Below are 21429 nucleotides of genomic sequence, written 5' to 3' on the forward strand. Positions count from 1 at the left end.
CAGGCTCCAGCGGAAGGAGAAAGCCAGAGGGAGCAGAGGGATGAACAGGAGTTAACTGTGCAAGGCAAGCGGCGGAGAAGGTGGTCCCGGGCGAGGGAATCCGGACAAAGGAGCCAGAGGCGAGTTCCCAGGCCCGGACAGAACGAGACCAAGAACGGGCTGGGCTCAGCAGTGGGTGATGCGTTCGGATTTTGCCTTCAGCAAATGGTAGATGGGGGAGGGGCAAAGAGCCGGTCGGCCGGAGGGGCTGTGGCCAAGCCAGGGGTGCTGGTCGGCCTGGAGGGGAGCCCAGGGAAAGGTGGCGGTGGCTGGAGGTGAGCGGGAGAGAGGAGGGTCAGCGTCACCGGAGATGAGCCTGGGGTCTTGCCCGCTCGGCTGTGCAGGCGATGGTGCCGCTCGTGGGGAGGGAGACACTGGGAAAGGACCTGGGCGGGGAGTAAAGCCTTAAACTCTGCTGCGTCCGTTAGCAAGCAAGTAATAGAAACTACTTCTGACTCCCCGGAAGTGAGAAATTGGAGGGGAAAGACTGTGGAGAGGTCAACAAGTCAGAGGACGCCGGAGCCCCAGGGACGGAAGCTGACAGCAGCAGGCCAGAGTCTCCCGAGCAGGGCACTGAGGAGGACCCTTGACTGGAGCCATCTGGACGCCGCACTGCTCAAGGTTGGTGGGCCGGGGGCTCCTGCTGCCCAGCGCCCCAGAGACCAGCATCCCGCCAAACACAAAGGCCAGAATTCGAAGTTCGAGGAGGAAGAAGCTATGAGTGGGCTGAAGGGAAGGCTGGGCGCCCTCCACTCTCGCCTCTGGGAAATGGAAGCCAGTCTTGGACTGAAATCAAACAGGTGGCTTAGGAAGAAGGGAAAAACCCAGTGTGTATTGCACATCCTGGCAAACTCCACTCAAACATCACCTGTGTTTTCTAATTACATTTTAGGAAAAGTTTCACGCCTGCAAGAACCACACCCTGAGCAGCCAAAGACCAATCCCGGCCCCTGAGCCAAAGCGACAGCCCCTGCGGGCCATGTCTGCTCGCGGAGGTGGATGCCCAAGACAGCTCCCAGGCCAGAGAGGCCCTAGCAGCCTGTGGCGAGACATGGCGTTCACCCTGGGCTCACTCCGATGCCGCCTCGTAAGGACGTGTGAAGCGCTGGGCTGTTGGTAAGTAGGTGGCCGAAGGCACCATGGTCCACACCTTTGGCAATCCAGCATTCATTCCTCTGCCTCTTCTCAAAATTACACTTCCTAGAAGGACGCTTCTCCTGAAAGAATCCATGCATGACTTGAGGGGACACCAAATCTCCTCTAGCCAGTCGCCCGTCTGCAGTCACCAAGCTAGCATCCCTTCTCCTCTGGTTTCACTGTAACTTATCTTCTGAGGCCCAGAGGATAATTTTAAGACTTGGCCATCACTAATAAACCAAATATACTGTACTATGTGGAGAAAAGAACAGTGTTCACCAGAACTGTTTGGGGATGGAGAAATCAAATGTACCTGATTCTTCTACTTGCCTCCCAGGACCCTGTGAGGATCGTCACTGGTGGGGTCCCTGTGGTCAGCCCCTTTCACTCCCTGCCCATGACCAGGCCCACCGCTCCTTCATGGGACATGAGCCATTGGCTTCTGCCTCCCTGGGGACTCCATGCTCCCACTGAGGTCAGGAAACCTTATTCTGTTTCAGCCCCCCCCCTTCAGCCTCCCCTCCCAGAATATGCCAGGCTTGGCTGCAGTGCCTCCCTCAGAGGCCTGGCGTGATGGCTTGACTGGACCCAGCTCAACTCTGGCTGGAATTTAAGCCCCATTTTTGGTATTCATAAGGTGGAAACTTAATCTGACTGTGGCTATTTGCAGGCGGGACTTTAGGGAGGTGATTAAAGTTGAATGCAGTTACAGAGAGGCCCTAATTTGGTGTGGCTGTGGCTTTATAGAGAGCAGAATGCAGGCCTGAGTGAGGACACTGTGGGCTCACATGACACCTACATCGCCTTGGGTCTCTGCAGAGTCCAGCAGGAACCTCAGCAGATGCAGCACCTGCTCTAGAACTTCCTGCAAAACCACAAGCTGAATAAACCTTTACTCCTGATCAGTTACTCAGCCTCAGGTACTCAGTTATAGCAACAGAAAACAGGCTAAGACAGCAGTGAGCAGGACATCTCCTGGGCCTGCTTGAGCCACGTATTTATCCCACGAGTGGCAAGGTGTCTGTATGAAATCAAACTTGGCATTCCAACCTCCTGATCATCCGAATCATTTTTTCTGTGTTGTCTGGAAACATCTCTGACATCTAAGTTCCTCTGTAAATCCAGGTGAGTGTTAAGCCGCCCAGCTTCCCGCCTTCTTACTACATCAGAAATCTCTGGTAAGTAAACTTGAATCAATAAATGCAGTCCAACTAAAACGACATTTCTCTGCCCTTGGTCATATTCCCTATTGTTCCACTTCCATATATGTCTTCCAAATTCCTGCAGAGGGAAATTGGTAACGTCCTGGGGTCTTCATGTCTAAGCCTTCTTCTCCTGGACTTGACTTTACACGTGGTGCTCCAGGGGCTTCTGGTTTCTAGCTCTGGGCAGCAGTCTGTGCATTACCCTGGTTCCCTCGGAGCAAGGTCACCTCTCTCCACCAGCCAGCAGACACACGCTGTCACTGAGCCTAGGGGTCCATCTGATAAATTCCTTCCTCCTGCTCCTTCCTCTCTCTCTCCCTCCTCTCTCTCTCTCTCTCGTCTCTTCTCTTTCTCACTGTTTTTCTTTCTCTTATTTGCAGTGAAGAGCATCATAAGTAAAAGAATTTGGAACTAGGCAGCTCCAAAGCTCCTAAGAAACTTCTTTAACATTGGGGGAAGATAATGTGGGCCGTGATCAAAAGGTAATGCTGGTCTTTGTCAACCTGGACCCAAGGGCCCAACAGGGACGAAGCACCGGGAAGCAATTTTGCTGCAGTGGGATTCAAACAATTTAGTGACTGTGGACAGGAATTAGTACTTTCAGTGGCATTTAAAATCTTTAAATACAAATACCTAAATTTCTTTATTCATCACAGTATAGACTAAACCTTAGAATCTTTTAGACATTCAGCTAACAGATTAATTCATTCATTTCTTACAAAACCAAAACTAGACTTTCAACACTCATTAATCCAATTATTCATTTTCATTATTTATTAGTACAAGTTTGTAATATGCAATGAATACATTCCTAATTAATCCATTTTTGGGTGACCACGTTTTGATATCTATCTAACAGCTTGGTATGAAAATCAGACTTGACTAGGACAGGTGGTGGCACGAACATCGCTCCGGGACAGGTCCAGCCCAACACCAGAACCCTGCAGGGACCACCATGCAGAGTGGGAGGAATGCTGAGTGCCTCCGGGCCTTTGACTCACTTGCTCGAGAGGCAGAGAAGCAAAAAGAAAAGCCTGAGTTCTGACCACAGCACAGGAGAAAAGGAGGGCTGAGTTCGGCTCGATTCAGTAGGAGAACGCTAAAGACTGTCCTTCCCTGGGACTGAGGGGTCTCCGCAGAGTGGAAGGGCAATGCTGAAAGAGAGACAGCCTAAGGGAAGAGGTAGATGTCGAGTAGAGCTAAGGACAGACCGAGTAGTTCTGAAACACGCCAGAAGAAGGAAAGAAAGAGACAGGAAAGACAGACAGAAAGAAGAAAGGAAGGAAGGAAGGAAGGAAGGAAGAAAGAAAGGAAAGAGAGATAGAGAGAGGGAGGGAGGGAGGAAGTTAACTAGATATTTAGTCCTGAAGCTCTGAGAGATCTGGGCCACTCGTATTAATTTGAAAGCACCTGGCATATGGGTGCTAAGTGGCACAATGAGCGTGAATAACATCGGTTAGGACAATTTGAAAACTGAGAAGATGGGACATTGCGGGACTGGGCCTAGGAAGTGTTGACATTTAAGGGCCAGGAAGAGGGTGAATCTATGAAACACAAGGGAACTGACCAGATGTGCTGAAAACCAAGAGCTGCTCAGGCACAGACATCAAGGGAAGACTTTTGGGAAACAGGAAGTGAAGGGTGCAGGGAGGGGGAGTCAAGTTAAGAGTAAAAATTATCTCAGGAATGTGCCAGGTGGAGGGCTGGTGACTTGCAGTAGAGCTGCTTCCATGGAGCGATGGCCAAAGCCCGGCCACTGAGGGGTGAGCAGAGTGACGGGTGGGGAACTGTAGACGGCTGGCAGCGCCAGCAAGTACCTGGAGCAGCTCATCTGCAGCGAGACCGTGCAGTGCCTGGAGGCCCGGAGGGTTTGTTCTGTTTTGCTTGCACTGAAGTCTATGACGTTTGGAATCCAAAGGAAGAGTATGGAAGGCCAGACCGGACACACCCAGGAGAAAGCGAGCAACTGCTTCCTCAGGAGGCTCGGGCGGCTCTGGAGTCCGAGCACGGGGTGGCGCTGGCCTGAAGCGGGAAGGGCCCGGCCCACCGTACCCCCTGCGGGCCGGCTGCAGACACGAGCTTGAGCTTGAGGCTGCTGCAAAGCGGGGAAGGCACGTGCTGAGCTGGGCCGCTGCAGGAGCATTTCCGAACCCCACGGCCGACACTGCGGTCCTGATGGCCATGCTGGGGTCACCACGCTGGGCTGGGGGACACGGAGCAGCTCCCAGCCTGCACCCCCAGGTGTCAGCAGCGCTCTCGCCCACCGGGCACCGCTGTCTCCATTGCCAAATGTCCCCAGGGCGCAGGGGCCAAACCTGCCCCAGCAGGAAGGCACTGGAGTAGAGAGAGGAGGTAGAGGAGGATTGCATGGGCTGCGAACTGGGACTCTGACTCGGACGACCAGGGAGCGGGCGGGCGGGCGGAGCCGCCTGGGCAGGGCCAGGCCTCTCGGGGTGAGACAGCCCACGCATCGCACTTTTCCCACTAAACCCTGGCTGCCAAGGGTGTCGATGCTGGAAAAGGCCCAGGCGATGTTCCCGGGGCATGGAGGCTCTGCCAGCAAGATGGGGCGAAAAGGCAGACACGAAAAGGAGACGTCGGCCAGCCTTTTATTTAAAATTGGCAGGGTACTTTTTGAAATTGGCAAGGTATTTTTTGAAATCATGAACCACAGAAACTAAGAAGGTTGCGGGGCCATCAGGGCGGTAAAAAAAACTGATTTTTTTTTTTTTTAAAGAAAAATGTTGAGATAACTTCAGGAACTAGAAATGATGCTGAGGCCGAAACGTCCTTGAGATGCACACTCACAGGTGGGAGACATTCCTTCCAAAAATAGGTATTATCCTGCACTCGGCGAAGAAAATGAGGAAAAGTAGAAATTAATGTGTCCTGTTTGTTTTGCAGCCTAATTTCAACTCATTGTTCCCATAGCTCAGTTTCTTGTGGACTAGGCTTGAAAACTGCTGCGGAGAATTTTATCTTTGCATTTCAGATTCCCAAGTCCTTTCTTTGCTGCAGGTAATAACAGCACAAGTGAAATGACACAGAACTCAATTTTTGCTTAATGGTGGTTAGCGGAAATGTCCTGTAAGGGTCCCAGAGAGCAGGGCCCACAATTAAATCTTTATCTTTTGGAAAAAACAGAAACGTTGAAGGGAGAAATTAACAACAGTAAATCTATTTTGAGAGATGGGAAGAATTAATGAGCCAGTTTCTTCTAACTGGATGCAGCATGTGAAAGGGCAACACAAAACAAAACAAGAACAAACATTTTTAATCGAAAAACTTCCAAGCAAAGGAGAAAGCAAATTATAACAAAGAATGAAGAGCAGCTACATCTTTGTAGTCAACCGAACAAAGTTCGGACATCTGAACGTAAGGAAGCAGACTAGGCATGGCAAAAGAAGAGCGCTGTCCTGGGCTTCAGATTATTGCCTATGCTATTGATTGAAAAAGAAATTGTACCTGAATATTTAGCTGTTTTACATGTATCTGTTCAAGTATTTTTGATTTTATGTGGATATTGTTAATGACAAGGAAGATGTAAAAATATATTAAATGCGATTGTTTCTGTGAGATAAGAATAACTGGTTTCCTTTTTTCTTGGTGACTTTTATTTCTCCCAATTTTTATTAAAAAGTAGAATTACCACTTTTAATGATTTTGGCCACAAAGAAAAGCAAAGGAATAGATGGCTAAAATAAACAGGTGAGTGCTTAATTAGAAAGAGATCATGATGCGATCTCTTACATTTGCTGTTCGTTACCATTTTTAAAATGAGAGCATTGAGTTTCAGCAGAAGCTTTCCATGTCCCCCTGCCTTCAGGTCAGACAGGCCAGGCAGTTCTTCCTCACCACAAAGAAGCGAGGGGGGGGGGGAGGCGGAAATCCAGAAGCAGCGGTCATGTAACTATGTTTTAGCTATGGTGTTTTAAAAGACATGTAAAAGTTATTACAAGAATTTTAAGTTTTTATAAGAATTTTAATTTCTTTTCGTTGGTTCATAAAGTCTTAATTTTCTGTAGCTTGACTAAATTATGATAAGGATGTAAAACAATAAAAAGCTAAAAGTAAAATCAGTTTAAAAGAGAAGGAATGTAAGTTTAATGGGGCATAAATCCTAAGGAAAGCAAGAAAAATTAAAATTATCAGTATTATTTATTACACTTATTTATTGGCATTATTATTATTGAAGTATTATTATTTATTGAAGGTATTACTTATTGAAGACTTACAGGATAATGTTTTTTATTTTCATAGAACTTAGTGAACATAAAAGAGTCAGATATAGATTCGGTTACAAATTTATAGCTATATAAATGTGCCTGCTCACTCCTATTAAGTAAAACAGATTTTTTGATGCATAGAAAAGTACTTATAAAATATGAGTGTCTAAGAAGTTTCAGGAGAATGTAACTTGTTCTTGTAGACAGATAAATATATAGCCTACAAAATACTTATGATTTCTTTTAAAACAGAAAAGTATTCAGTTCTTCAAAATATTTTAACTTTGAATTAAAGGTCTTGGAAATAGATGGACAGTAGATACAAATTTTATCTAGTTGATCTTCTCAACTAGCATTGTATCTTATGTTCTCCTAGTGCTTAATAACAATGATACATATTACCAAATATTAAATGGTATTCATCTTAAGAATTAGTTGCTAAGAATTATTAAGTTATTATAATGCCTTATTGTTATAGAACGTCCTCCAGGACACATGTGATGCCTACTTTGATCTTCAAAACAACCCTTTCGGGGAAAGGAGTCTCCATTATTTTGCAGAAGAAACTGAGGCGTGATCCATAGAAGTCACAGCTAGTTTTATAACCAGATCTGCTGCTATGTAACCCAGCTTGTTCTCCCATGCATCATTTTAGTTAAGTTTAAAAGCTGCCTACAAGAAAAAGTGAAGTTCTTCTGGAAATACCTTGGTCACTCCAGTGCTGTGAGTGGCATGAACAGTAACTTTCCACACATCAGAAATATAAATGTGTTACTTGTCTATGTGTTACTGAACAGGAATGCGGATACACCATGGAGCTGATTCAAAACCGATAAAACGCTCCTTTGGTTTGAGTACTTACCAAAAATATGTATTTCTTAAGCTGAGAAATGGTGGCTTTCTTTTCTGATTTTGAAAATGTTTCTGACTTTGTATTCTTTACTGATTTTTTGAACTTTACTATTTAATACTATGTGAACTCCATCTTATTTTATAGCCCTTTTCACTGAAGATATTCCAAGATTTTTGGCAAGTAGTCTTATAAACCAGTTCTGAAAGGAAAACATTTTAATAAGTTTTATTGAACTATTATTCATATATCACAAAACACCTAAAATATACAATTGAGTAGTTTTGAAAAAGTATATTCACAAGCCATGCGGCCCCAAACATCCTCAATTTAGGAGGCTTTCATGGCTCCAGAAAGAAACCTTCTCCCTTAGCAATGACCTACCTGGCATCCCATCCCAAGACGCTGCCAATCGACCTTCTCTCCCTGACCTTTTTAGACATTTCACAAGTAGGATCACACCACACGTGGTCTTTGGTGACTGGCATTTTTAATTTGGAACAGTATTTTCAGGGTTCATTGGTACTGTAGTGCATGTCAGGACCACAATCCTTTCTTTCTGAATCATTCTTCTTGCAGGGAAAGACCACATTTGCCTATCCACTCACCAGGCGGGGGAGATTTGTACTGCTGCCACCACTGGGCGGTGGGAAGCGTGTGCTCTGAACGTTTGTACACAGGCTTCTGGCGCACGCTCACTTCATCCCCTTGGATGTATACCTAGAAGCAGAGTTGCTGGGTCACGTGGTAACTATATTTATCTGTTTAAGGAACTGCCGGCCTGCTTTCCAGAGCAGCTGTACCATTTTACACTCCTCCCAGCAGAGTATATGGCAAAAACACTTTAACAGGAGAGGGGAACAATGAAACGCCAGATACTTAATAAAATGTGCTTACTGGCACCTTCTGTATCGCTCATTAGTAACTGAGAAGTTTCATACCAATGTGAATTCCCTAACTTTCTTCTTATAATAATCTATTCCACCCTGTGAATACCTATGAAACAGAAGAAATTAGCTCTAGGATTATTTAAGTAGGCTAAATTCTTTCTAATGCCGACTTACTTTAAGAACATTTAGGTTAATGTCTCCATGAAGATATATGTGGAGTTTAATGTTAAGAATGTAAAATGGGTGACACTCCTAGACATTGATATTTTTGTTTCTTATTCGTTACTGTTGAAGATAGCACAGTGTCCTAATCGTAGAATTATTACACCTGTCCTACTTAATATTCCGGAGGAACTGGGGAAACTAATGATCTCAGTGAACATTCAAAAATTGTTTTAGCTAACTGTGGTGGGATACACACATCATCCTTGTCACGAGGGTGGCTGAGGCAGGAGGGTGTCGAGTTTGAGGTGAGCCTGGACAACTTATCAAGACCCTGTCTCAAGCAGAAAAAGAGCTGGAGATGTAGCTCGGTGCTTGCCTCACGTTCATGGGGCCCTGGACTCAGCACCACCAAAATAAATCAATAAAAATGTTTATGATCTAAGAGCCAGATGCAGCAGCTCAAACTGAGCACATTTAAAGAAGCCGTATGTGGACTGTTCCAGGCATCTCTCTCCCCACGCCCCATCGGTTTAATCCGTCCAAGTGCTGTTGGAACACAGCTCCCCTCTCGCCCTTGCCTCTAGATGGATCCGTGCATTCCAGGCACTGTGTTTCTCTCACCGAAAACTAAGTTCAGTGGACAAAGAGCCATGGGTGAATCCTCGTGCATTTACGGAAACCTGGGGCTGGGGCCACATTCCGCCCCGAGGATGATGAGGAACTCCGGACACTGAGTGGAGGCAGTGAATTTGTTTTGCAATGGAAGTGGGAAGCCAAGCACTGTCATGTTCCAGTTGTAGACGGTTTCTCCAAAATACGAACAAACACATGTGGTTTCATTTCACTTTATTTCATGAAAAAAATTCCAAGAGGCCAGAATAATGTATTACAAATTTTTTTCACTTTCTGAGTTCGTTTTGTTTTTCCAGAAAACCATATGATCTTTTATGAGACAGAATGGAGAGAAAAGTTTAAATAAGAATCAAAATGAAAGATAGATAATAGGAAATAGGGAGATAGATCTTCCTCAGAGGGGAAGGGGACCAGATCCAGGGTAAGGGGTGAAAAGGAGCTCAGGTGTGTTCCGTCTGTCCGAGGCCGCTCTTCTCAGGGAATGCAAACCCTAGGTATTACACATGCTCTTCCTCTTTAGAATCCCACAGCACTTCCCTCACCACGCCCGACGTAATTGCCCTTTGAGGGGAGAGAAGAAATGGACTTAAATTCCTTGAATGCCCACTGCACAGGACACATGAGTTAAAAGACTTATTCTACTAGCTAGGGCAACATGACAAAGGAACAAGTTACGAGTATCCCTGACTTTCATCCTGGTCGCCAGCTCAGACAGCAGCCCTGGGGATGATCCTCTGTCATTCAAGCCCATGCCCTCAGGAAAACCTCCTGATGTGCCTCTTTCTTTAAGCCCCTCAGTTAATCAAATCAAAGCAAAATGAAAATACCATAGGGTAATTACTAGTGATATTCCTCAAGAAAAACTAAGAGAGATGCGCATGGTGAACTGAGAGCTTTTGCACACCTTTCTGACCCCATAAATTGCTTCAGAATATTTCCGAAACAAATATCGCGTCTCCTCTTTCAAAAACAAGGCCTCTCCTCAGGCCCCAACATTCAAGATGAATAAAATACTTCCTAATTCCATGCTGCTTTGATTACTAACACGAGCAGCTTTTCTCCTGACTTTGGTCACACCCCAGGTCTCCGTCTTTGCAGAGGTTACCGAGCCAAGGCACCAGTCACAACTTTGTCTACAGAGAAGGGTGCTCTGAACTTTCCAAAAAGCCTTTCACAGATACTTATGAGACACAAGGTTTTTAAGTTTGGGACTGCTAATAATTATGAAATGAGCATTCAAAATATAAACAAATCTTCAACAGAGCCCTACAAGGACAGGGACATTCAGACTGTAGCAGCCCCGCCACCAGGGGATTGGAAGTAGATGAAAATAACCCTGACCTTCAAGCGGTTCCAAGCAAATTCAGGAAAGGCAAAACCTTGGGGTCCTGACAGGATCATAGAGTCTACTTGCAGCCCCAGTATCACTCAGCGTTTCCTCTAAAACTTCGGTTAACTCACCCATTCAGCTTTAGGTAAAATTTAAAGTTTGCCCATTTAAATATTAAAATTTGAAGAGTATTGTCATCACAGTAAAGCATTTCATGCATATTGTTTTAATTTTTAAAAAATAAAAGCAAAAACCTATTCTGACCTGGAATTCAAAGACAATTAGAATATCTCCTATAGGAAGATTTGTATCAGAAATCTAAAGTGGAATAGATTAAATTCATTTTCATTAGATTACTTTTTTTTAAAATCAAAGAACAAAAATCCTCAAGATTCTCTCATGAACTTTTAACTACTATCTGGTAGAAACTACCTATTACGAAATGTGTTATGGCCAATAAATACATGAAAAAAATGTTCAGTATCTCTGGCCATTTGAGAAATGCAAGCTGAAATGCCACTGAACTTCCGTCTCACTCCAGAAAGAATGGCTACCACCGAGAAATCAAATCATAACAAATGCTGCGAGGCCATCAGGGAAAAGGACTCCTATGTCGTTGGTGGGAATGAAAACTAGTACAACTGTTATATAGCTAAGTTAATCAGCTATCACATAGGCTGTTAGACAGGGCAGGCCCTGAAGGAGTCGATACAAAAGACAATCGCGACACATTCACTGAAGTCTGTATTATAAAAAAGAAAACATAATACACGTACTACTTTCCCTAGAGATGAATGGCAATGATGGATATTCTAAACAGCCGTCAATCACCGCAAGGGGAACCAGAAATTCCCTCGGCCATTTCCTTGCCAGAAATTCCTTGTTCGTTCTGTGCACACTTGCCATGTGACTTGTTTTCCCAGCTGATGCCCACTTAATCAGTATCACCTGGGCACTTCCTTGTACTCTTACTGGGTGACCACAGTTTTGTCTCACCTCCTGCCTACCTTGTGAATTTCCACTGGATCTTATTCGTTGCCTAGAGTTTTGTCCCACGTTGGTACCTGCCTCACCTCGTGGCTTTGCTCCACACAAACTCCAGGAAAATGGGGTCCAGGACAACCCACTTTCTGGGAGTTCCCTCCTCTCAGTCAGGAGCTGTCTCTCCCTCAATAAATTGTTCCTACTCTTAATCTCTTTTGTTCGTAGAATTCATTCTTCCATTTTAGAGAACACGAGCTTGTGTTTTGAATGTCTAGCAGGTTGAGGGTTATATTTCCCTTGTTTGGATTATTTTGCTTATTTGGATTACTTGGTGCCCTATGTCACAACCACTCTGGAAATCAGTATGGAGATTCCTCAAAAATCTGAAAACGAGAAATTCCATTCAACCTAGCTTTTAGGTATTATCCAGGAAGAGTTAAAGTCACCACTGTGATACACACACGCCCATGTCTATAACAGCACAATTCATAGTGGCTAAATCTTGGAAACAGCCTATGTGTCCATCAACAGATGAATGGATAAAGAAAATGTTGTATTTACAGAGTGGAGTACTACTCTGCCATAAAGAAGGATAAACTTCAGGCATTTGTAGGTAAATACATTTACTTCACAATGGTAATGTTAAGTGAAATAAAACACACAAATTTAAATACCACATGGTTGTTCTTACTCAAGAAACCCAAAATATAAATAAAAAGCAAAGTAAAAGATGGATAATAGGAAATAGATCTTTTTCAAATGGGAAATGGAACAAGAGATGAAGGGGCAGAGAAAGGGAAAGGGATTTTTAAAAAGAGAATTGAAAAAAGCAAAAAATGCAATTTCTGCAAACGGGAAGGGAACAAGAATCGGAGGGAGTAGGAAGGGAGGGGCGGGGAAGGAGACAAAAAGAGAATTAAGCTGTGTGACAGATGGGCACAAACTCCCCACGAGGAATGCAATCGCTACCGACTGCAAACACAGACTAACAGAAAAGAAGGGCTTTTGCACTTTAACTTTTGAAAACAACACTTTTACAAAAGTACTGATTTACCAGTTTTACTAAAATATTGCCAATTTCCCTCTGTAATCATGCTCATAATTATTATATCATTAGTCATGTTAATATAAAAGTTCAATCTACCTTTTGTTCAATGAAAAAGCAGTGAAATCCAAATAGCCAAATAAACTGGGGATTTCCTTGTACTTTAGGGTGTTATCTGGGACTACAATCAGGGTTTCCTAAAGTGACTCAATTCTAAAGATGTTATTTTGAGCACAAACATTTAAAAATTGTCAAAGAAAGAAAGAGACACAGCACTGAAAAAAGGAAAAAGAAAGAATTAATTTACAACCAGCATGCCAAAGGTAGAAGGGAACTGAACTTCACGAGGAAGTACTGACCAAATTAGAAAAAGAAAAGCAAGGATTTGAAGAAAAAAAATCCACAAAATTACTAAGATTGCCATTTCCCTCTGACTACGTGATGAGAAAGCAGCCAGGTGTTCAGGGGGAGCGCGCGTCTCTTCAGGGAGCTGAGGCGGGAGTCTGGACTCTGGGACAGACAGCTCTTAGGACCTGAGAAACCAGAACCAGTCACCCTTATCGGCACTCACCTCTGGTACAAAACATTTGTTTCAACAACAGAATGTAAACTGCTTGGCCGGTGAAATCAGGGCCAAGGGCCAGCTTCCGCCTGCCACGCGTGGGCCGCTCGCTGCTTCCCCTCCCCGGGGACAGAGCGTCACGCGCAACACACCTGGTACCTTGAATGTGAACCGCGAGCCAGCCAAGCCAGGGTCTTGTGGAGCGATTTATTACACCGGGCGTCGATCACAAGAAACCTCTGACTTATAAAAATACAGATAATAAGAGATCGGTCTAAAAATAACCTTCATGAAGGCGAACTGCAGTTACAGGAGCACTGCGTAATATTTAGAAAGAATATAGATGAATCAAATCTAGGGCCCTTGGGGAGGTCACTCTCAGATCCCGTGCTCGGTTTGAATTCTGCCACTGCAGGCAGCGGTGGACTAAATTCCGGCCAGGCTTAGGGTTAGGGCTAACCCACGACTGCCCTTCACCCCCACTTTGCAGGTACCTGAAGGTGGATCCTCCCACCTTTCTGGAAATCTCAGTAACATTCACTTACAATTGAAGTCTCTACATGTTTCGGTGGCTACAAGAAGTAATCCCATTGCCAGGACAACTTTTGAAACGACGACTGCAGGGCGCTGGGTTCTCGGGTAACCACCGAGGCCCGGGGTCCTCCAGGCCCGAGCGCCGTCCACGCGCCCGAGTTCGCGCGAACTGACTGGAAACCAGCGTTATTTCCCGAGAGTCTAACGTTTGGCCCGATCCCCGCCCGCAAACGCACTCCAGGCGAAGATTACCTTGCCATCACTTAGAAGTTCGCTTTCTTCTGAGCCAGTCCTAGTTCGCTGCCCTGCTTGGATGCACTGCACTCTCCTGGACGCAGGATTTCTTGCAGGGACCCAAACACAGGTCCCGAAGTCGGCCTCGCGAGCCGCCGTTTCCACCAGAGAGGACGTGGGGGCAGGACGGCTCCTTTCACGTGGGCGCTGGGGCCTCCCGCTTTCCCAAGGGGCGCGGTCCTGCGAGCGGACTTCGAGGCCGAGGCAGGGTCGTCTCCCTGGGGTGAGACGGCCGCGCTGATGCCGCCGCGGGAGGAACTGGGGAGCGGGGACACTTTTGGGGAAACCATGTTGTCCCCCAACACCACGCGCGCGCGCACACGCAGGCGCGCACACGCGCGCGGCCGGCCACAGGTGCCCCGCCCAGCCCACCCCGAGGGCCGGGGGCGGCGCCGTCTCCATGGCACCCTGAGCGCCGGGCGCCACGGGAGCGAGGCTGCGAGCTAGGCGAGCGCCCCGACCCGGCCGTCACCGCGGAGGAGCGGCCCAGACTTCGCCTCCTCCTCGGGCTCGGCGCGCGGCCGGGGCGCAGGCAGCTGAAGCCGCTCGCGATGGAAAATCTAAGCAACTGCCACGAGGTAAGGGCGCCCGAAAGTCGGCGGCCGGCGGGGACGCACAACTTTTCGGGCAGGAGGGGAGCGGGCGCGGAGGGGGACAGGGCCCCGCGGGGCCAGGGAGCTCGGGGTTCAGGGACCGAGGAGTGTGGGGAATCCAGGGGCGGCAGGGGTCCGCTGTCTTCAGGGGCCAAGGGCGTCCGGGGGGCTCAGGGGATGCAGGGGTCCAGGGTACAGGGTTCCAGGGGCCCAGGAGTCCAGGGGTCCAGGAGGCTAGGGGTCTAGGAGTCTAGGAAATCCAGGGGTCCGGGGGTCTAGGAAATCCGGGGGTCCAGGGGTCCAGGGACCGAGGGATGCAGGGGTACAGGAGGCCGGGGAACCAGGGGTCCAGGGGTCTAGAAAGCCAGGGGTCCAGGGGTCCAGGGACCCGAGGTCCTGAGCCTCCCGGAGCGCTTCTGCGCCACCCAGGACCCAGCACCCGGGACCCCGCGGAGCCCAGTCCAGGTGACGTCCCTGGGCCCCGCCCTCCGCGCCCGGCCCCTCCCCCGCCCCGCTTCCCGTAAGCGCCTGCCCGCCCCGCCCCTCCGCCCCAGCCCCGCCCCCGCGGGACCCCGCGCTGCGCGCATTGGCCGGCCGCGCTGTCACTCCGGCGCCCCGCCCCGCCCCGAGCCGGCCGCGGTAGAGCTCGGCGCTCCAGCAGCGGTGCAGCTCGGCGCCTGCGGAGCAGCGGGGGAGCCGCGGAGGAGCGGGAGCCACTGACATGGGCCTCGGGCGGGGCGCCGGGGCTCGGGGCTGACCGCCCAGGCTGCCTCGCTCGCAGGCGCGCCCGGCGCTCGCGGCAGCCCGGGGCCGCAGAGCCCGGCGGAACTTCCCGGCCGGGCGCGGCGCGGCCGTCGGGGGTGCGGGGTCCCCGCCCGACCGCCGCGCCCGTCCGTCCCGCAGGCTGCGCGCCCGGCCGCCTGCCCCGCCTGCCGTGGAGCCCCGCATGCGCTGACGGCTACGATGCCCGCGGGGCCGCTGCTGCCGCTGCTCGGGGGCCCAGCGGAGCGCGGGCCAGGGGCGCCGGGCGCGGGCGCGGGCGGCAGGAAGGGCGCGGGCGCCGCCGCCTTCCGCCTGAGCGAGAAGTTCGCGCTGCTGCTGGTGTTCAGCGCCTTCGCCACGCTGTGCTTCGGCGCGATCTTCTTCCTGCCCGACCCCTCCAAGCTGCTCAGCGGGGTGCTGTTCCACGCCGCGCCGCCCGCCGCCCCCCGGCCCGGGCCCGGCCCCGGCCCCGGCCCGCGCGCCCAGGACCCCCTGGCCCGCATCCGCGAGAACCACGAGCGCGCGCTGCGCGAGGCCAAGGACACGCTGCAGAAGCCGCCCGAGGAGATCCGGAGGGACATCCTGCGCGACAAGGCGGAGGTGGCCCGCGACCAGCGGCGCGAGTCGGAGCCGGAGCGCGGGCTGCCGGTGCTGCACTTCGCGCCGCCCGTGGGCGTGGACAACCGCGAGCCGGCCGACGCCGCGGCGCGCGAGCAGCGGGCCCGGATCGCCGAGGTGAGTGGGCGCGGCGCTGCGTCGGCCGTCGGGCCCTGCGCCTGCCCTCGCCCGCGGCCTGCCGGAGGGAGGGCGGGAGGAGCTCCCTGGGAGCCGCACAGGTGAAACTTGAGGGCGCCCCCTCTCAGCTCGCAGACCAGACGAGTGTTTACCCAAAACAGATAGATTAGAAGAAAGACAGAAAATGAACAGCCAGCCACGCCCCTTGCGTTTCTCGGGCAGGGTCTGAAACAGTGCTCCACGTGATGCAACAGGTCTGTCTCCATGGCAGCACGACGATGACAAACTTCACCCCAGGACATGGACTTTGACAAGTCCTCTGTAATTTCTTCCTGGTAATTTTCAGTTGGAGCTTGTAACACGTGATTAGTTCGTGACCAGCTCAGGGCTGAAGGAGGTCCTAAAAATCATTTCCAAGAGGAAAATGCGAGGGCCCAGAGACCCAGGACCTGTCCGGACTTGAGCCAGGAAGCCGGGACTTGTCCAATCCCCTCCGCCGTGTGCCTGGCCAGGCTCTGTAGACCTCCCAGCCCGGATCTTGCCCAGAGCAGACTGTAGGCACCACATCAGATCCTGTCACCTCAGATCTTGATTCAGTTTTCCAAAATACATTGTGAATGGAAATCGGGTTTTTTTATTCTTTTTATTTTCCAATTTAAAAACAATACAGAGTCTCCTTGAAGATTAATCTTGTGTATGTATCAGAAAGGAAGCATCCCAGTCCCGTTTTCAGAGAAGAGACGGAATCTGAGGCAGTAGAGGTATTTAGCTTATGCGGCTGCAGGATGGAGGCAGAGCGATTGTCATGGGAGTTGTGACTTTAATGTGACACCGGGTGAATTCGGCTAAGCTGTCACTGAGCAGCTTCAGGTGGATTTAGGTTCCTTCAGCCTGGAAGAGAGCCTTCCTCTCTCCTGGGCCAGGCCTTCCTGTGAGAGTGCAGCTCCCTGCTTCTGGGAGATCCTTCAGGCACAGGACCCGGGCTGGGGAAACATTCCCTTCTGAGCAACTTCTCTCCAGCAGTTTCCCTTCTCCCTGAAACCCTAACAGAGCGCCAAACGAGGAGCTGGGAGGGAAGCTCTGCTCTTTCCCAATGGCTCCCACGCCCACCCCGGGCTACTGAAATGTAACGATTCAAACCAGAGGAAATTAACCCGGCCCTCTGCCTCTGCCTGTTTCCCTCACTTTGGAAGAGTAGTTCGTCCTTTCATCACCAGTCAGATCACAGGGCGCAGAGGAAGAGATTTTAAACAGAAAGATACACGGATGTTAAAAAGCTGCTGGTCTTGAGCGGCCTGAGTAAAGGGGCGTTTAGAGCAGAAGTGCTGGACGGAGCTGTACACGAAGGACAGCGTGTTGAGGGCACAGGTCCCCGTCCTTACTGGATCCTCCCTGTCTGCCTCCAGCTCGAAAGGCGGCAACCTGCCTTGTAAAGGGAATTTATGGGGCCTCTGTGTAAGTGCGGCGCTGGCATCGAACACCTAGATGTTTTCAAAACTGCCCAGGCTGGCGTAAAGTGGTGGGACTTAAAATTCTGCGTTGCAAGAACCCCAGAACCAGCATCATCAGCTTCAGTAGTCAGAGGCCAGTGGGAAGACCTGGGTCAGATTAGTTGAGGCAGACGTGTTCCCTTGCATCATGCTACCCTGGAAGGATGCAGTGAGTGGTGTGAGGAGGTCGAAGAGGTGGCCTGTTGTGGATAAAGCCCTGGCTCTGCTTATTTAGAATGCGAGGGGCGCTCTGGGTCCTGCCATGGACCGAGCGAGCTTGCCAGGTGCTGTGCTTGCTTGTCTCATATTTTCTGGTTCTCCTTGCATACGCTCAGGCTCTTTGTTACAGCTGAGTGCACTGATGCTTTCACAGTTTAAAACTTAGATGGTAGCAGTGGGTCTGGCATGATGGGAGCTTGGGCTGTGGTTGCTGACATAGTCCTGTCTGGTGCTGCAGGAAATTATGAACACATGTGTACCTGGGGAGCGCCTGTTCCTTCCGCCAGGACCTTGCCTCCTGCCCTTCACAGAGGCTGAGTCCTAGTACGCATGCTGAGTGCTAAATCTTGGGTGTGACATTTCAAATTAAAATTCAGATTCTCCTTACCCCACCCCTGTGAAAACTTTGTAAATACATTTACTCTGGAATTTCCCTGAACTTTATAGTACATATGGATTATGTATTTATTTTTATGAATTTATATTCTAGTGGTTCTTAGCTTTAAAAAACAGTGTAGGAATAATGTAACATTGACATTACTGTGGAATTTTTTAGAGAAATAGTCCATTTTCCCTCTATCCTACCCCTCTTCAAAAATGATGATGTATTTCTTGCTTTTGGGGGGCTCCATAGTGAGTCCGCCTTGCCCTGTACGATTGGGGCCTAATCCCATCTGGTGGATGAGTATTTCACTTTCCCGTTTCCTGTACTCCAAGCAGCTGTGAGGAGTACCAGAGGCAGAAGGCAGACTGTACCTGCCCGTGGGTCCCCACCGTGGAGGGAGGGGTGGGGCCCTACAGGCTGCCCGCCAGGGTCCTCACCGAAAGCTCCAGGGCCTGGCAGCTGTGCAGTTGCAAGAATCTTCTCTGTTTCTCAGAAGAACGCTGTACTTTTTTTAGTTCTAGATTTATCTGTGTACTCATAATTTTTTAAATTGCATATTGATAGCTAATGGTTAAATATATTTTATTCTATTTTGCACTAGCCTTGAAAACAATGCCATACACACTGACCATCAGCTATTAACCCTTGTAGTAAGGATCAGAGTGGGAATGATCCACGTGGCAGGTTAAAGCAGAGCAAAACATTTTTATTATCAAACTCTGTTCCACATACAAGGTCACATGACTGAGTTCTGTGGAAAATCCTATTTACAAAGTCATAAAATCCCCAACCTGAAGACCTGACCAGGGCACTGAGATGCCTTGGAGTCTTGGCAGTCCGCCACCCCGGATGGCTCCGTGACACCTGCACCCACGCCCTTCAGGGGCCTCCTCTGAGCAGGCAGGGTGGCCGGCGAGTGCAGAAGTCTCTCTTCCGCCTTAGACAGGAAGTCGTCCGCTGCCAGTACTAGAGCAAAGCCTGACTACGGAGCAGTACTATACAAAGGCAAAAAGGGGCTGTTAACGTGTAGTTAATTGTGTTCAGCTTAATTTAAACTACTGGTAATTTCTCCAAGAGGGTATTCTGCCTTCCTCCTGTCAGGGAAGTAGGATTCCTGTAAGGAAGTTGGATAGAGGACTTAGAACTTAATCAGAGTTAAGAACAAACGGGATTAAAATGCACTTTCAAGGCAGCACATCTCTATTTCTCGGGTGAGCTACTGAACTGAGCTGTTCTGAAACAAGCTAGTATAACAGTTTTGTAACTCAGGTGGTACAAGTTCTTTGTTCCCTTTGTTCAAGGGAGCATTAAGCATATGTCCGAGGGCAGGGAAGGAATATTTACACCCCTGCAGGAGGGGCGAAGGCTGACGTGGGTGTCAGCACTGTGCAGCCAGGAGCGTACCTTTGGCCTTGTAATTTCGCCCTCACAGTCACACATAGGTGCATGTTTGGGGAAGATAAGTTGATTGGTCAGAATAGGATTGGCCCTGCGGACTCTGGAGTTACTACGAGATGATTAGCTATGCAGCCTTCCCTCTAAGTGGGTACCGTCAGGAACACACCTGTTCAGTAGTTTAGGGAAGAGATCCCTTTGCAGGGGAAGCAGGTCGACCTTTGCCCCAGTGTTCCTACCCAGCGCCTGGCTTGCCCTGTAGCACTTGAACTACGAGTCCTCCCCCTTCCTCCCATGCCCCGCCTTTTGATTAAAAGCACAAACTCTGCAGATTATTGTTTCTGTTAATAACAATATGCCATAAAAATAGTAACTTTAAAGCTCTGCTTTTTAAAAGTAGTCATTGTACGCGCAGAGTCCCAAGACGTTATACCCACCTGAGGAGCGTAGAGGTAGCTGACTCCGCTCATTCGGTTCACGGTTCACTGTGGGTGCAGCTGAGACGCCAGGACTGTTCGTTCTGGAGCTCACATCACCACCTAGTGGCAGAGCCGACTTCAGAATGGAGGCCCGGATCCTAGAGAGCCTTGCTCACTGTCAGTCTCCCAGAGACCCCTCCGCTCCAGCCCATGTTTGCTGTTTGGCAAACCCTACCACAGACTACGTAAAACATGCAGTGTAGTGTGCAGTGTTAATAGATTTGACCCCATACCAAAGCCACCTAGGGTAAGTGTTTGCAGTCTCGCTAGTAGCATGATTTAGAAGACTCCTAATTTTAACGCCCCCAGGGGAAGTTTGATACGATGTCCTTTTCTCCTTGTAAAGATCTGTGCAGGAAGCAGAGGCATCTGTAACCATGCAGTTGGACATCATGAAGACAAGTGGGGAGGGAGCATTGGGAGAAAAGAGAGGCTTGTGGCAGAAGAAAGCGCGCACGCCCGCTCTTCCCCTGTTGCACCATGGGTGACAGGATCGACAGCTACCCTGAAGTGCTGGCTTTTTCCAAGTGGACATACTTTTCAAAGACCACACCAATCTGGCCATTCTCTCCACCTAGGTGGATCCAGAGCCTCTGGCCGCCCTTCCCTGTCTGCTGTGCTGTTTGCAGCAGGTGGAGGTTAGGATTCGTCCTGGACGCGATCACCTGGGTCTGAACCTGGGCCCTGCCGCTTGCTGTGTTTGTGACAGCTGAATCTCTCAGACCTCCAGTTTCCTGGTGTGTAAGATGCAGGTGACAACAGTACCACTGTGCTGGATCTGGGCTCAGTGTGATCGCCTCTGTGAAGCACTGAGAAGGGTGCGTGACCAGTGTTATTACTGCTATGGTCACCTTGGAAAGCCATCAGGCAACACTGCACTGTTCATGTGCTGTTTTCTAAGTCAGGAAGGAGGGTAGTGAAGTTTCAAAGGGCAGTGAGAAGTAGCATGAAGTTGGGATATTTAAAAAGTAGATTTATGATTTGTCAAAGTGATCTTTCCAGGTAGCTGTCCTTTTATTGTGCTGTGTTCAGCTCTGCTTTTCTCAGATTCCTGCCAATTCCAACAAGCCTTGGGTGTCCTTAAAATTATGCCTGCTATGTATGCTTCTTCAGCTCCCGAACTTCCAAAGGGCCATGAGAGAATTTAATCTGCCCCTTTCTGAAAGTCAGATGTTCTTGCTCCTGAGCAGCATGTTCGAGAGTAGTCATGGTCGAGCTGCCGCCTTCATCACTGAAATCATTCAGAAGGAAAGGTTGAGTAAAGTAACCTTAATCTGTGTTGTCTTTGAAGAATGGTTGTAAGAAGTGGGAAGAGAGTTACATTAGACAGCAAAAATCATACAGTTTTGATGAACTGTGATCACCTGACAGTCATGGCGCAGGTTCCACGTTGAATTTGGCTGTCCTGGGGCTCGGGGCCCAGAACCTCAGCCGAGGGCCCCTCGCCTGGGAGCAGCAGCTTCCTTCAGTTCCCCAG

General features: G+C 49.2%; 1 protein-coding gene and 1 long non-coding RNA gene across 2 annotated transcripts in view; one reads left to right on the forward strand and one right to left on the reverse strand.

The window, feature by feature from the left end:
* Nucleotides 1–1190: 1190 nt before the first annotated feature.
* On the reverse strand, nucleotides 1191–13605 carry LOC110344957 (uncharacterized). Its single transcript, XR_015442599.1, has 2 exons — nucleotides 13219–13605; nucleotides 1191–9706 (listed from the first exon to the last, which is right to left on the reverse strand). It is a non-coding gene; the product is annotated as an uncharacterized LOC110344957 (long non-coding RNA).
* A 713-nt stretch (nucleotides 13606–14318) lies between these two features.
* Nucleotides 14319–21429, forward strand: part of Man1a1 (mannosidase alpha class 1A member 1) — a 130822-nt gene continuing 123711 nt past the window's right edge. The window contains exons 1-2 of the mRNA XM_004860186.4: nucleotides 14319–14472; nucleotides 15391–15984. Coding sequence (XP_004860243.2) covers nucleotides 14446–14472; nucleotides 15391–15984 — 621 coding nt within the window. The 5' untranslated portion in view covers nucleotides 14319–14445. The remainder of the gene's footprint in view (nucleotides 14473–15390; nucleotides 15985–21429) is intronic.

Source organism: Heterocephalus glaber, unplaced genomic scaffold (assembly GCF_053883595.1).
Source record: "Heterocephalus glaber isolate CG9 unplaced genomic scaffold, H.glaber_assembly_v1.0 deba00001550, whole genome shotgun sequence".
In the NCBI taxonomy this organism is placed as follows: Eukaryota; Metazoa; Chordata; class Mammalia; order Rodentia; family Bathyergidae; genus Heterocephalus; species Heterocephalus glaber.